General features: G+C 52.9%; 1 protein-coding gene across 1 annotated transcript in view; it reads left to right on the forward strand.

Annotated features, from left to right (window-relative positions):
* The window catches only part of ATP2C2 (ATPase secretory pathway Ca2+ transporting 2), a 71,391-nt gene that overhangs the window by 33,255 nt on the left and 22,648 nt on the right, over positions 1-15,488 (forward strand). The window contains exons 8-11 of the mRNA XM_077754176.1: positions 1,860-1,949; positions 3,021-3,056; positions 3,161-3,222; positions 7,292-7,400. Coding sequence (XP_077610302.1) covers positions 1,860-1,949; positions 3,021-3,056; positions 3,161-3,222; positions 7,292-7,400 — 297 coding nt within the window. The remainder of the gene's footprint in view (positions 1-1,859; positions 1,950-3,020; positions 3,057-3,160; positions 3,223-7,291; positions 7,401-15,488) is intronic.

The following is a 15,488-nucleotide window of genomic DNA, read 5'->3' on the forward strand; positions in this document are numbered from 1 at the left end:
GATCAGATGCTCTCAGAACCGAAAGTGGGGCTTCACTGGCCCAAACCTTTCATTAATCTTTCATTAGGGATATTTTCAAAAATATGCCTAAGTCGAATAATATAAGGCCCTCCACATATCCATTATCCGCCTTTGATCATGATCAGTCCATTTGACCCACTCCCCTTTCTCTGCAGCCTTTTAGAACAAATTCTAGGGGCGCCTGGGATTAAGCGTCTGACTTTGGCTCAGGTCATGATCTCATGGTTCGTGGGTTTGAGCCCCGNTACTGTTTCCCCACTGGTACCATTATGGCTTTGTTGGCCTGGTCCCTTCAAGTGCCTGGTGCACAGTTCGTTTCCCCCACGTGCCTCAAAGATGCCTCTTTACAGTTGATTTGTTCAAATCGGCGTCTTAGCGAATCCTACCCTTTGCTCTTGGACGATGTGAGCCTTAAACTCTTTTTAACCTAACACCTTTTCCTAATCTGTGAATCCAGGCCCAGGGGATGTTAACCCGTGGCTTCTTGCATATGAAAGACCTCACCCTTAGGGAGCAGCCTGCAGCTGATTGATTCGGGGCATCTCAGAGACTTTGATGCAGGTTTCAAGTTCTTTTTTTTTTTTTTTTTTTANAATACTATTCTCTACAGCTGATCATTAATTCGGTGGGAGTCCAACAAGGTAGCCCTCTGTTAAGCAAAAACACAAATTCTCTAAGACTGGAGGGTCCTCCCTGCCGACCCCAAACTGAAGGAGCGCTGTGTGTGCACTGTGTGTGAGTGCCGTAGACGCAGTTTTCAAGATAATAGCCACTGCGTCTATCTTGAATCCTCAAGATTGAGCACCTACAATCTTTCTACGATGGGATCAAGAACTTGAAGGTAGGTTTGAAGGTAGGTTTCAAGTTCTTGATCCCATCGTAGAAAGATTGTAGCTGAGAAGGCGAAATTGTAACTAATTTGCTCAATCTTGAGGATTCAAAATAGATGCTGTGGCTGACTCGGGGCTGCTGGTGAGCTGACCACAGAATGTCGTGTCCCTTGTTCAGAGGAGGTGAGGCACAGCAAGTCTGGGGTCAGGAGGAAGGAGCATTAAACCCCTTCACGCACCACACTGCCATGCACACCGCACTTCTCTCCGTGAGCAGCACAAATCACACATTGGATCACATTTCTCTTTTTGCCTTGGCTGCCAGGAAGCTCAGAGCCAAAGGCACAGCCCCATTTAAAAAAAAACAACAACAACAACTATGATTTGTCTGTTGATATTTTGACTCTCACCTTGATCCTGACCTCTGGTCTACTCTGTCCCTGTTTTTTATGTGTTCGTGTTTATGTTTCCTTTCACTCTTCTGTGACATGAGATACTATGTAACTTGTGAGATGAGGGAGGAGATACATAAAAGGACAAAGTAAAAATCCTTTCAGGAAGTTTCTGTGACACCCGTTGTCAGGAACGACATCTCTGGAGCCCCCCGAGGCAGTTATAGGAGCAGGTTGGTGTGGCCGGGACACGGGATTGGGGAGCCGGTGGAGCAAAGGGGACCCTTCGCCCTGCTGGGCCAGGGCTGGCAAACCACCGGAGGGGCTGGGTCCTGACCTGGAGCGTCATGGAGACGTGCAGGGGAGCCCAGGAGCCAGGGCCGGTGTCGGGACGGGCACAGTGCTGGGTGGTCCCCACGGAGCCAGTGTCCGTGAAAGAGCAGAGGGGGGATTCCGGCTGGAGGAGCCCCTTCGGGCGGAGTGGTGTTTCTCCCCAGCCCTGGGCTCACCGTGGTGCTGGCCTGGCCCCGGCCCCAAGCAGAAGCTCCGTCGTGTGGGGGAGGGACTGGAAAAGGCCCCCTCACCCCCACCCCGCTGCCCTGTTTTCCCTTTTCAGTTTAAGAACCCCCTGACCGTGCTGCTCTTGGTCTCCGCCTTGGTGAGCGTCCTCACGAAGGAGTATGAAGACGCCGTCAGCATCGCCGCGGTGAGTGTGCGGGGCCGCGCCCGCTCCGGACCCCCCGGCCCGGGGCCTTGCGGGCCTTTCCCTATCTGACGACGCCAGGAAATATATCTCGGTGGCAGAGAAAAACTGGGAAGTAATGGCAGAAAGAAAGGCGAGCAGAGCCACGTCCGTCTGCCCCACACAGAGGTTTCCTGGTTAATTTTGCCATCACTCTCTTGGCGGATCCCGGGGCGGGGGCGGGGGGGCTTCTGGTTCCTTCCTGTTGGGAACAGTGTTGCAGGGAATGCCTTTTCGGAGACCCCTGGGCTGGAAGCGTCCAATCCCGGCCGCACAGGCAGTACACACGGTACTCCCTCGTANCTCCCCCTCCCCCTCCTCCCCAGCCCCTGGCAACTGCCAGTCTGCTTTCTGTCTCCATTACCTGTGTGGATATTTTATATAAACAGAATCATGCAATATATGACCTTTCATATCTGGCTCCTACTGAATTTGATGACTGCCCTTCCTGCTTCCCTCTGGCCTGTGCGCTCTTCAGATACAAAAATAGCCTCTTTCCGTGCAATGACATTTGCTGCCTCTGTTTAAAAGTCTGAAGCTGGGGCACCTGGGTGGCTCAGTCGGTTAAGCATCCAACTCAGGTCTTGATCTCAGGGTTGTGAGTTCAGGACCCACATTGGGCTCCATGTGGGGAGTGGAGCCTACTTTAGTAAATAAATACAGACAGAAGGAAGGGAGGAAGGAAAGAAAGTCTGAAACTGTATCCATATCTTCTGATGTGGAGTGATGTTTACAGTGCGTTGTGTGAAAAGCCAGTTTATAGGATCCTATGCTGTGCGTCTATGCAGAAAAATCTAGAAGGGGACCCCAAAATGTCAACCTTTGGATACCAGAATTTGGGATGATTTTTCCTTTCTTTTATTTCAGTGGTGGGGGCAGGGAGGATGCATCAATTTTCTAAATTTCTGTGCCCTTGTCTTGAAAGAAGGAAATAGATTTGGAAAGGCCGGGTGCCGTGGCCCACCTTGCATGGGCTCATCCGCGTGCTCACTCAGCAGCCGGGTGCTGACGCTCCCTCCCCGTTTGCTCCCCTAGGCTGTGCTGATCGTGGTCACCGTCGCCTTCATCCAGGTGTGTGGTTACTTCCCGAGGTCTTGGTCGGGGTAACCCGGGCGTGGCGGGAACTCTGCGGGGTTCCCAGCCTTGAATATCATGTTGGGTGTGCTTCCTGCCAGGAATACAGATCTGAGAAATCGCTGGAAGAGCTGACCAAGCTGGTTCCTCCCGAATGTAACTGGTAAGTCAGAGATGGCCCGGGACTTTCCGGTTCATCGGAGCAGCCCGCGGGCTGGTGAGTTTGGCAAAAGTTTGTGTCCCTTGTAGCGTGATGGAGGAGAGCCACGTCTTCCCGGGGGCTGGGAGGCATGGCGTCTNTGGTTCATCGGAGCAGCCCGCGGGCTGGTGAGTTTGGCAAATTTTGTGTCCCTTGTAGCGTGATGGAGGAGAGCCACGTCTTCCCGGGGGCTGGGAGGCATGGCGTCTGCCTTGCCACCAGATTACTGTGTGCCCTTGGGCATGCCGTTCGACCTCTCTGGGCCTCTGCTCTCTCATCAGGGTCTAATCAGAGTGCCTGGGCCGGGCGCGGATGGCGGGAGTGGATTTGGGAAGAGAGCAGCCCACGAACCCCGTGGAATGGTGGGAGAGAGCTGTGTGTGTTTTTCCTGCAGAGAGCGCTCGGGGGTTGGGGGTGCACTGGATTCTCAGAGGGACTCAGAGGTTGCGACTCAGGGCTTGAACCGGCCGAGGCTTTGGGACGTTGGGCTGCGGGGTGAGGTGTTGCCAGGCTGGCCTCAGGCCGTGTGCCCAGCAGCCTCTTTCCTGCCTGGACATTTGCACGTCGCCTGTTGTTACCACGCGGCCATCACCAAAGGCGTTTAAGGAGAGAGGAAGGACAAGTATGCAGTGCTATGTAGTAGAATTTTCTGCCATGTTCTGTGCTCCACACCATCCGGTGAGAACCATTGCTCGCCTGTGACCCCTTCAGTGCGGCTGGGGAAGTGAGTCTGTCGTCTTCCTGAACTTCAGTAGCCAGCGGGGGCTCGTGCTGACGGTCCTGGGCGGCTGAGGCATACAGCAGGCGCTCCACCCGCTGCCCCGGGAAGGGAAGGGGCCGACGCCCAGGAGAACGCGTTTGGGCCTGGCGTTTTCTTGAGTAAGTTCTCACTTGCCGGTCCTCCGTATGCCTATTCTCCTTGTGAAAATGGACTGATTTCAGGAAAGGTCCGAGTCGGTCCCCGTCCCCCGTCACCTGGCTGGCTCTAGCTGTTTGGGGCCCACGTCGCACCTGCCGCTCACCAGAACGTAACCAGAAGCATCTCACGGCCCGAGGGGCATAGGAAGGGTTTAAACATACAGTCAGCCCTCTGTTTTCTGCAAGATGATGTCTGGGGGAGAACCGGAACATCTATTTGGATGCATATGACACAGCTGCACCCCACGCTGGGGATAGAAAGCTCTAGTGAGACGCGTCCCACCTCCCAAGGAGCCAGCAAGCGAGGGGCGTGTGCGTGCATGACACAGGGCAGAGGATCCCAAATAACAGAGACAAAAAGAGGGTGATGGGGAGCCGTGAGTCTGGAAGGCTCGCTGGCGGCCCTAAACATGACCGAGCTCGGTAAGTAGATGAGCAAGGCTGTCAGAGACCCAGATGTGTGACGTGTGATGCAATCCTGCGAACAGACGGACGCATAAGTGATTCATGTGGTTTGATGATCCGGTTGTGAGTTTAAATATCAGGTCTTGGCCTTTCAGGTGCATAGTGCGCATTATTGATGTCCCTGGAAGTCACTTGTAAAAGACGGTCTGTTCCCAAGGACAGCGGTGGCGGGCAGGCTGGTAGAATCGAAAGGGCACCGAAGATACGCGGCCTCCACCCGGGCGTCTGTCCTACAAGCCGGAAGGAACACGTGCCCTGCGGACCCTTCCTGGGTGACGCCATCCTTTGTGCAGCCATTAAGGATTTATTGAGCGCCCACTGTGTGCCAGGAGAAATCCTGCCAGGGTTACACTGGGGAACGAGAAAGGAAGGCCTTGAGCATCCGAGAGCTCACCCCCCTGCCAGGGGAGGCAGATGATAAAGGGAAGGAACGAGATGATTTTGGAACGCGACAGGTGCATTCAAGCCAGAAAGGGCCCCCAAACCTACAACCGCAGGAAACCCTCACGGAGATGCCGTAGTGCTTGGTTCAAGAGTGAGAATGGGTTTAGGTGGCTAATGATTGGGCTGCCGGGATCTGACCGTGAAGGCGGAGCTGACATTTTATGCTGAGCCCGTGAATGTCTGACGGCTGCTCCTGGCTCCGAGGGACCGCTGAGCTGCACAAACCAGAGAAATCGTGCTGTCTTCAGGGCAGGGGCCTCAGCTGGGAGGGACGGTGTGGTTAGTTTGCTTGAGGTGGTACCGAGGGCCTGTCCCTTTTATTTCTCATTTTTTTTTAATGTTTTTATTTATTTTTGATGGGGAGGGGGAGAGAGAGAGAGAGAGAGAGAGGGAGGGAGGGAGATGAAGAATCCAAAGCAGCTCCAGGCTCTGAGCTGTCAGCACAGAGCCTGACGCGGGGCTCGAACCCACAAACCGCGAGATCATGACCTGAGCCGCAGTCGGATGCTTAACCGGCTGAGCCCCCCGGGCGCCCCCCCGTCTTCAGCCTTTGTCCTCCTAGTGACTCCCCTTGTAGCCCTGAGATGGCTGCCAGAGTCCAGACATCAGAGCCAGACGTGAAAAGCTCCATGTCGAGGAAGAGGTCGTGTGTGTGTGTGTATGTGTGTGTGTGTGTTGTGTTCACAGAGTGAGGAAGCCTTACTTACGAGTCCCCAGTAAACGTCCGTCCCTGTCGCATAAACCACTGTTGTGGAACGTGCCTAAGCCTGTCCTGGGCGGGGGCTGGGCTCACCCCGATGGCCTCAGCCGGTCAGAGCCCGCTCCCGGGAGCACACGGCTCGAGGTGGGGAAGGGTGGATATCTGAACACAAGTGGCTCAGTCAGCAAAGAAGAGGGGAATGTCTGCTTCCACATCCCAGGTTGGCAAAGACCTCGAGATGAGAAGGAGCTGGGTGTGTTCAGGGGCTGGATGGCGGGAGAGGGGGCGGGACCCAGGCAAGGGACCCTTAGCAAAGGGCCTTTGGGTTTGCACTCAAGGTCATCGAAAGCCATTGGAGGTTCGGAGTAGGAGGGAGTTGTGATCTGATTTTTGCAATTTTTTTAAAGTTTACTTATTTATTTTGAGAGAGAGAGAGAGAGAGAGCATGAGTGGGGTGGGGGTGCCGAGAGAGGGCGAGACAGAGAGTCCAAAGCAGACTCTGTGCTGTCAGTGCAGAGCCCTGTGTGGGGCTTGAACTCACGCACCACAAGATCATGACCTGAGCCGAAACCAAGAGTCAGACACTTAACCGACTGAGTCCCCCGGGCGCCCCTGATTTTTTTTTATTTTAAAATTTGTTTTTTTTTTAAATTTATTTATTTCTGAGACAGACAGTGTGAGCAGGGGAGGGTCAGAGAGAGAGGGAGACACAGAATCCGAAGTAGCTCCAGGCTCCGAGCTGTCAGCACAGAGCCCGACGTGGGGCTCGAACTCACAAACCGTGAGATCTGAGCCAAAGTCGGATGCTCAACCGACTGAGCCCCCGCGCGCTCCTGAATTTTGCATTTTAAGAGCTCTCTGGCCACTGTGTGTGGGACAGATGGAAGATGGCCAGAGATGGGGCGGGAGCCCGGCTGGGACTGCGGCCTCCGGAGGATGGTGGCGCGTGGAGGGATGGCGGCCGGAGCCTGTTCACAGAAGCACGTGCGTTGTTACTGGCACAGCCGTGCGGAGGGGTCACAGCCCCGTGGGAAAGGACGTCCCCGGCGTCTCGGGCGCGTCAGATGCTCCCCCAGCTCTGCCAGTGCTCTGCCGGGCTAAGCGCTGGCGACGGATCTCCATGCCCGAGGGGTGTCTTCTCCGAGGACCCAGGTGCCTCCAGCTCCCGGCTCCGTTAAGGAAGCTTCAGAGCTGCTGACTTCCACCTGCAGAAGGTTCTGGAGGCCATGTGGCTCCGCCTCGTCTCCGGGCAGGGTAAACGGTAGTCGTGGCCCCATTTTTCAAATGAAGCCGAGGGTCTCCCCGGAGCCACACGCTTTACCAAAAGTCTTTTAGGGGATGTGAATTTAAAATACAATAAAACCATGAGGGTACAAGGTTTTGTCCATAATTGAAAGAGAGAGCGCGCTTCTCTAGTCTTTGCTCAAATTGGTTAAAGTGCACAAAATAGGATGTGATCAGCATGTTGGTTTTTTTGTTTTTTGTTTTTTGTTTTTTTTAATGCAGCATAAGAGAGGGAAAACTCCAGCATCTGCTGGCGCGGGACCTGGTCCCGGGAGACGTCGTATCCCTCTCGACTGGAGACCGGATCCCGGCAGACATCCGTCTCACGGAGGTGAGGAGTCCCAAACCCTGGTCTCTGTGATCTGCAGACTCTTAGCTTATTGGAGGCAGGCATATTCTCTCTCTCTCTCTCTCTCATGTGCACACGCACTTGAGCTCACACACACACACACACGTGCACACACACGCAGGAGGTTAGCAAGCAAGCCTACTTTAAGCACAAAGCCCCTCAAATTGTATTTCATGAATTATTTATTCCCAGTTTAAGTTTTGCTTGTGTGGTTTTCTGGTTTACAGCAGACGGCGGTAGCAAGTGAAACAGGGCGGGGCTGAGGAATGAGGCAAGAGTTGCTTCTAGAAAGAGCTACTCTGATGTCAGAAAGAAGGGATACCAGATTGCTGAATGCCCAGGAGGGAAACAGACCAGCAAAGACACAAAATGCAGTATAAGTTTTTACAATAGTGTCCCCAATAGTAGTTTGGGGACACTGAGGGAGGAGAGGCCAGCTGTGTCCCTAACCTTTGTGCGTGTCATGGTGTCACAGCCTCACCTGAGCTCCTGGAAATAATCCTGGATGTACGAGAAAAGGTTAAGTCAAGTTCAGAGGCATCTGTTGATGGGATTATCTATTTTATGAAACTTTCCAAAAATGCTAAAGAATCATTCAGGGCTTTCAGTGATAGCGGATTAAGCACAGGCTACCTCCGGTACGTACTTACTTCCCGAGGATGTGTTTGCAGGAATCGTACGATCATTGCCATGCCCTTAAAACAGCAGCCTGGAGGGGCGCCTGGGTGGCTTAGTCGGTTAAGCGTCCGACTTTCGCTTAGGTNAAGGATGTGTTTGCAGGAATCATACGATCATTGCCATGCCCTTAAAACAGCAGCCTGGAGGGGCACCTGGGTGGCTTAGTCGGTTAAGCGTCCGACTTTCACTTAGGTCATGATGTGCGGTTCGTGGGTTCGAGCCCCGCGTCGGGCTCTGTGCTGACTGCCAGCTCGGAGCCTNGTCTCTCTCTCTCTCTCTCAGAAAATAAATAAAACATTAAAAAACAAAAACAAAAACAGCAGCCTGGAGGGGTGCCCGGTGCCTCAGTTGGTTAAGCTTCCAACTTTCACTTTCAGCTTAGGTCATGATCTTGAAGTTCATAAGTTCGAGCCCCGCATCAGGCTCCGTGCTGATAGTGTGGAGCCTGCTTGGGATTCTCTCTCTCTCCCCTTCTCTCTCTGCCCCTCTTCCACTCGCACTGTCTTTCTTGCTCTTNGAGGGGGAGATGGGGAAGCACCAAGAGCCAAATCCAGGCCCTGAATTTAAAGCTTCTAGCCAGTCTTTGCGTAGAGGGAGGGGCCAGAGGGACACTCCCACTTTCAAAGCTTCTGCCCCTGACTTTGAGATCTGCCAGCTGGGTAGGGACCAGGGTGAGCGGGCTGGGGCGCTTGCTCTCAGGCTCGTCCCGCTGTCCCCTCCTGCAGCGGAACGGAGTCCTCGCCATCTGCTACCCCTCTCCCCACACTAGCTTTCAGCGTCTGACTCCCAAGCCCGGGGCACATGGGTCCCCTTAGAGGAGCCATTCTCCAGTGACCAGCCCCCACCCACAAGGACGTCTGACATTGTCTGCTTCTCCACAGAGCCGTGGGCTCTGCCCCCCATTGTGGGGATTCCCCAGGTGCGGTGGGCGGCCCAGATGCTGGACGGCTGATACGGAGGCCCTGTGTCCAGTACAGGTGCCCCCCAGAGGCAGTGCCCCGGGGCTGGGCACTGGCCTGAGTTTGAACTGAAGGCCTATCATTCACAAGCTGGGTGACCTGGAGCGAGTTGCTTAACCTGTCTGTGCCTCAGTTTTCCTGTCTGTAAACTGGGGGGAAGAAAATGCCTGTAGGGCGGCTGTAAGGATAACTTCTTGGATGGAAAGTGCTCAGGACAGTGCCTGGCACGGGTAAGTGACACACGTTGGAAATTGGGGGGGTCCTGGGTTTCATATCCCCGCCCTGCACCTCCCAGCCTGTGACTAGAGAAAGGATTGGTCTCTCTGAGCCTTCGTTTCCTCATCTGTCAAAGGGATTGGTGCTCATTCCACCTCAACGAGTTACCACCTGCGGCAGGCTCAGCCCAGCACCTGGTGTGACGTGAGCGGTCGCTGCGATGGCAGTGGCTTCGCTGTGCTCCCTAACCCGTCTCCCCCACCCCCCTCCCGGCGTCCCTGAAGCCGTTTATAACCCCCAGGTACCTCTCTACCTCAACTGGTTTTCTTCCTGCTTGTGTTAAATCCACCTGTACCTGCTATTGACACCACAGATTGCCTTTTTCCATTGTGCCAGTTGCAACGCTATAGATTCCCTTTTTGGTATTTTGCAACTTCCCTGAACAATCAATACCTTTGTTTATTCACGGTGGGATAGATGTGTCAGCTATTAAACTCTGAGATCCGGGAGAACTTTAAGTAGAGGTTAAAGCCATTTAGGTCCAGGAAACGGCCGGTTCAAGAAAGTTCTTACAATAGGTAAACCCACTACTAACCTTTTTTGCACAGTGTGTGGAGGCAACAGAACATTTTCTCTTCCCACAGTTAAAACAAAGGCCAAGGCCTCGGGGAAAAGCTGACGTGGAACGGCCAGGAGAGCCGGGTCACAACAGCCGGTAGAGCAGGGTCACTGCTTGTTTTTATTTTACCACTTCAGAAATGAAAAGGGAATTGAATGGGACCCGTCAGGGCTCCAAGTACTGCTTTGTCTCCGAGTTGGGAGACTGGCTGGGTGTGAGGAGACAGGAAGAGCCTTGTCTGCTCATGAGCAGGAAGTGACCAGAGCCTTCAACCGTCTTCAGGCCCAGCCACCTCTGGGTGGCCGCTGGTGTCCCGTAGGTTCTGGGCCTTGAGTATTTTTAGCCACTCTCCCCCTCAGCTGACATGGTGCCCGGAAGTCACCAGAACCTTTGCCCATGCACGCACACAATCAGCATTGTTTCCTCTTGACCCAGACACTCCCCCGCTTCGTCTCTGCCTCCCGTGTTTTTCTCTTATGGAAAGAATGAATGCGCACGTATAAAAAGTCAGGGCCGTGCTAACCGCTGGGTAGATACTGCGTCCTTTCCCTCCCAACAACCTTGAGAGAACACGACTCCATCTTCTGACTACCCAGCGAGGACACAGAAGCCTGGAGAGATTGAGCGGCCCACCTCAGGTCACGCATCTGTAAGTCGCGGGGGAGGACTTGAACACAGAGCTCATGTGCGTCACCATCCACATTGTGTGCTCCCTTGCCTGCAATCAGCTCTTCTGATTTTTTTCTCCCTCTCTGTCTCTACCTCTGGGTTCCCCAATGTATCTCTTTCCTATGGCTGCTGTAACAAATGACTAGAGTGATTTAAGATGACGCAAATGTATTATCTTACAGTTCTGGAGGTCAGAATGAGTTCATTCCACTGGGTGGAAAAAAGGAAGGTATTGGCATTTAAAACACAACAAATAAACCTGAGGAAGATTTAAGGCTCATGTCTTGGTTCGGAAGGTTGGGGCGTTGACTGAGCCTCGACCTGGAAGATTCCTGCCAATCCCAAAATGACTTCAGTGAGATATATTCAGGATCAAATATGCCCGGTTTTAAAATGTTCTGTAGACCGGGGCGCCTGGGTGCCTTAGTCGGTTAAGCGTCCGACTTTCGCTTAGGTCATGATCTCGCGGTTCGTGGGTTCGAGCCCCACGTCGGGCTCTGTGCTGACTGCCAGCTCGGAGCCTGGAGCCTGTTTCAGTCTGTGACTTCCTCTCTCTCTGACCCTCCCCTGCTCACGCTGTCTCTCTCTCTCTCCTAGAAATAAATAAAAATATTAAAAAAAAAAAAGTTCTGTAGACCAGATTAAGCTGCGAGCGTTAGTGACCTGTGCCTGTGTCCATATATCTAGTTAATCCCACTTACTGCCAATTCTCCTGTTCTTCCTGGCTGGCTCTTCTGTCCATGCCCGCCGCACCCCCGCCCCCATTGAGAGCCATCCTCAGCCTCAGTTGGGGTGTGTTTCTTGGACTGTGGGCTTCCCTTCAAAATGCAACTGGCTGCCTCTGCCAACATCTAACATCATTTTGTGGATTTCCCTCACCGCCCTTCTCTGCTCAAGACTTTTCATGGCTCCTCATTACTTACAAGGCACCATCCAAATTTCTTAGCCAATGCCAGAAGTGACTGAGTTCCAAGCACACCTCCTGCCCTCTCCATTCAGGGCCCCGTCCTGCGTGGCTTCAGCACCAGGGACAGCACCCACCACCGCCCCCTCCCAAGAATCTGAGTGGGTGCTCACACTGGGCATTTGTCCGGTTAAAGCTGGTGGGTGCTGGTAGAAGAGATGTCCTTTTTGATTAGTTATATATATATATATATAACCGTGAGATCATGACCCAAGCCAAAGCTGGACGCTCAACCAACTGAGCCACCCAGGTGCNTGAACAAACAAGGTCAGGTACAAATTCCATGTGCTTCATCTGTATACAACTGTAAACCAAAGCCAGATTTTCCTAGTAAGTACAACGTAGTCACATCGTAGTCATGTCCCATTAGACAGTGTCTTCTCGAAACCGAGTCCCGGCCTGCCATGGTGATGTGGTGCCAGTTTCTGCTGCCTGCGTGTGTGGTATCAGCAGCTGGTGGTGCTGGGTGGCTCCGTCTTCCCGTTTCTTCCTTGCTTGTGTTAGGAGCGACTCCAGGAAGTCCTTTGACTTTGCCTTGGTACCCTGGAGATAAAAGGAAAAAACAAAGTCTAGATCAGTTGGCGGTTGTATTTGACTGTGGTGATAGAGTAAGAGAAATACAGGGGCTTCAATGAGTCAGGGATTCACTCCTCTCTCACATAGCAAGAGACTGGAAGGCGCGTGTCCAAGGCCAATATGGCGGCTCCACCATGGAAAAAAGGATGGGGCTTCCCCCAGGCCCCCACTCTGCCCTCCTCAGGACGGGACCCTCCTGTAAATCCTCGCAGGGTGGCTTCTAGAACCGCTGTAATGAAGGCCCTGGGAGGGAGAAAGAGGAAGCCAAAAGGTGAAGATGGTCTGTCAGCTCATCCGTCTGTGCAGATCTTACCCAGGACCGTCAATGACTTCTCCTTATGTCTCAGTGTCCACAGGGGTAGAGACGCTGTGCGCTGCAAGGGAGGCTGGGAAACAGCGTTGCCTGGAGAGAGGGGGGCGCGTAGCCACCCCCAACTCCAGATACCACCCCCAACGAGGGTTCTCACAGGAAGAGGGGACGTGGGTCTTATACAGGCAAGTGGGGGCCCTTGCCATTCTTGGGGACCGGGATCCCCTGGCACTGAGCACATTTTAAAAAGATTACTCGATTTTTAAAATTTGAAAGTATAGAGAACTCACCAGTCCCTGTTTGAATAATGCAGATCTAACTGTTCTCTTGCGAGTTCGTAGGAAGATGGTTGTCTCAGTTGGTCTTAGATACTTAAATGACAAGGTCCTTAAGGACAGAGCGCACCCTGGCCCCCATATACGTCCTCCATAGTAGCCAGCACCGCTCTGGCTATAGAAGACTTCCCTCCCGAGTGATACCCAGTGGGTCTGGGGCCAGTTTGCAAGATGGCCAGGAGTGCAGTTTCTGGAACTAGAGCCTTGGGTCACACTTCTGCTCTGCCACGAAGTAACTGCATAACCTTGAACAAGTTACTTAATGTTCCCATGCCTCAGTTTCCCCATATGTAAAATGGAAAAAAGATTAGCATCTTCCATGGAGGGTATGGGGGTTTGGAGAGAGAGCCCGTGCTTGGCGTGGACCTAGTTCATCACAGGAGTTCCGGAAATGTGAGCACTCTCTCCTCCTCTCCGTGTGTGTGTGTGTGTGTGTGTGTGTGTGTGCACGCGCACACCCATGCATACTGTGCGCATGTTTCTGGTCTTAACAGCCTAAGGGTGTCACTGAGTAACCTGGCTCAAGGATGTGCCAAGCACATGGATTATATGGGCGTCTCTGTCCGGAGAAAGACACAGGTGCTTGGAAAGATATATTCTAGGGGCGCCTGGCTAGCTCAGTCAGTTAAGCCTCCAACTCTGGCTCAGGTCATAATCTTGAGGTTTGTGGGTTCGAGCCCCCCGTCAGGCTCTGTGCTGACAGCTCAGAGCCTGGAGCCTGCTTCGGATTCCGTGTCTCATTCTCTCTCTGTCCTTCCCTGACTTATGCACTCTCTCTCTCAGTCTCTCAAAAATAAATAAATATATGGGGCACCTGGGTGGCTTAGTCGGTTACGCATCCGACTTTCGCTTAGGTCATGATCTCGCGGTTCGTGGGTTCGAGCCCCGCGTCGGGCTCTGTGCTGACTGCCAGCTCAGAGCCTGGAGCCTGTTTCAGTCTGTGACTCCCTCTCTCTCTGACCCTCCCCTGCTCACACTGTCTCTCTCTCTCTCCTAGAAATAAAAAAATAAATAAATAAATAAATAAAAAATTAAAAAGACAAACTTTAAAAAAAAAATTTTTTAAAAGATATATTCTAAATTAACTGTTAATTTTTTTAACAGTACACAGAAATTTTAAATAATGCTAAAGCAGGCCTGAGATTTGTATGTTTCTCTAGAGAGGCCACACCATCACAGCTCATCCGGTTCCTGGGGCATGTGAGGCCGTATTCAGATACTTGACCCGTGATTTCAATGTGTTCTTTGCTTGTTGTCTGTTGGCACATGGAATTAAGCTGCCGGATACCATTCTGTGCTTTTCTGATTGCATTTTCCTTCTTTCTTTTTTATAGCGGCAAAAATTTAAAAAAAAAAAAAAAAAGCCTTGTTNGGCTCAGTTGTTTGAGCGACCGACTCTGGATTTTGGCTCAGGTCACGATCTCACTGTGGGACTGAGCCCCAGGTGGGCTCGGCTTGGAGCGAGCGTGGAGCCCGCTTGGCATTCTCTCTCTACCCATGCCCCTTCCCCACTCGTGCATGCATGTGCACCCTCTCCCACTCTCTCTAAAAAACAAAAAGACGGGGCACCTAGGTNAAAATCCTCGTGAAAATAGCTGTAACTTCATGGCAGTGGTTGTGGGGACAGTGTGCTTTCCTTTACAAAACCAGACATCGTGGGGTGCCGGGGTGCAGGGGGGCTCAGTTGTTTGAGCGACCGACTCTGGATTTTGGCTCAGGTCACGATCTCACTGTGGGACTGAGCCCCAGGTGGGCTCGGCTTGGAGCGAGTGTGGAGCCCACTTGGCATTCTCTCTCTACCCGTGCCCCTTCCCCACTCGTGCATGCATGTGCACCCTCTCCCACTCTCTCTAAAAAACAAAAAGACGGGGCACCTAGGTGGCTCAGCTGGTTAAGCATCCGACTTTGGCTCAGGTCATGATCTTGCAATACGTAGGTTTGAGCCCCATGTCGGGCTCTATGCTTAAGATTCTCTGTCTCCCTCTCTCTCTGCCCCTCCCCTGCTCATGCTCTGTCTCTCTCTCTCAAAAATAAATAAACATTTTTTAAAAAGACAAAACATAACCAGACATCAGAGCTAACGTTTCTGGAAGACATCAGACCGGGGAAAGCCAGCACGTAGGCACCTCAAGTGTCCGGGTCCCTGTAATGCCAGCTGCTCTCCAAAGGCATCTCCCGGGCCACACCTCCGTTCGATACCAGATCGATCATTTTTATCAGCTGGCAAGATGGCAGTGGTTTCTCAAAACCTAAAGATCGGGTCCAAATTTAAACCTAGACTCGAGCATTCTTTAATGTGCCCAAGAAAAGTGCCTGAAGTCCCTGAATTTTGTATCCCACTCGAGGGCTTCTCAGCTTGTGAGTTGACCCCTTACGATCAGGGGTGGTCCCAGGGACCTGCTTGTTTCTCCCCTGCCTTGGGAGTGTGTCCAGGAAAGACTGCTTTGGAATATCCCCCCACCNCAGAATCCAAAGCAGACTCCAGGCTCCGAGCTGTCAGCACAGAGCCCGACACGGGGCTTGAACCCACGAATCGTGAGATCATGACCTGAGCCGAAGTCGGACGCTTAACCCCCTGAGCCACCCAGGCGCCCCAATATGGGAAGGCCCCATCCTTAAGGCATGGGCCCCCCCAAGGGAAGGCATCACCATTGCCCCTTTTTGATTGGCCGGGATGAGTCACATGGCCTGCCTAACCGCAAAGGAGACTGGGAGGTAAGGTTAGCGGTGTCTCTGGCCGGACG

The sequence above is a fragment of the Crocuta crocuta genome, unplaced genomic scaffold (assembly GCF_008692635.1).
Source record: "Crocuta crocuta isolate KB4526 unplaced genomic scaffold, BGI_CrCroc_1.0 scaffold61, whole genome shotgun sequence".
In the NCBI taxonomy this organism is placed as follows: domain Eukaryota; kingdom Metazoa; phylum Chordata; class Mammalia; order Carnivora; family Hyaenidae; genus Crocuta; species Crocuta crocuta.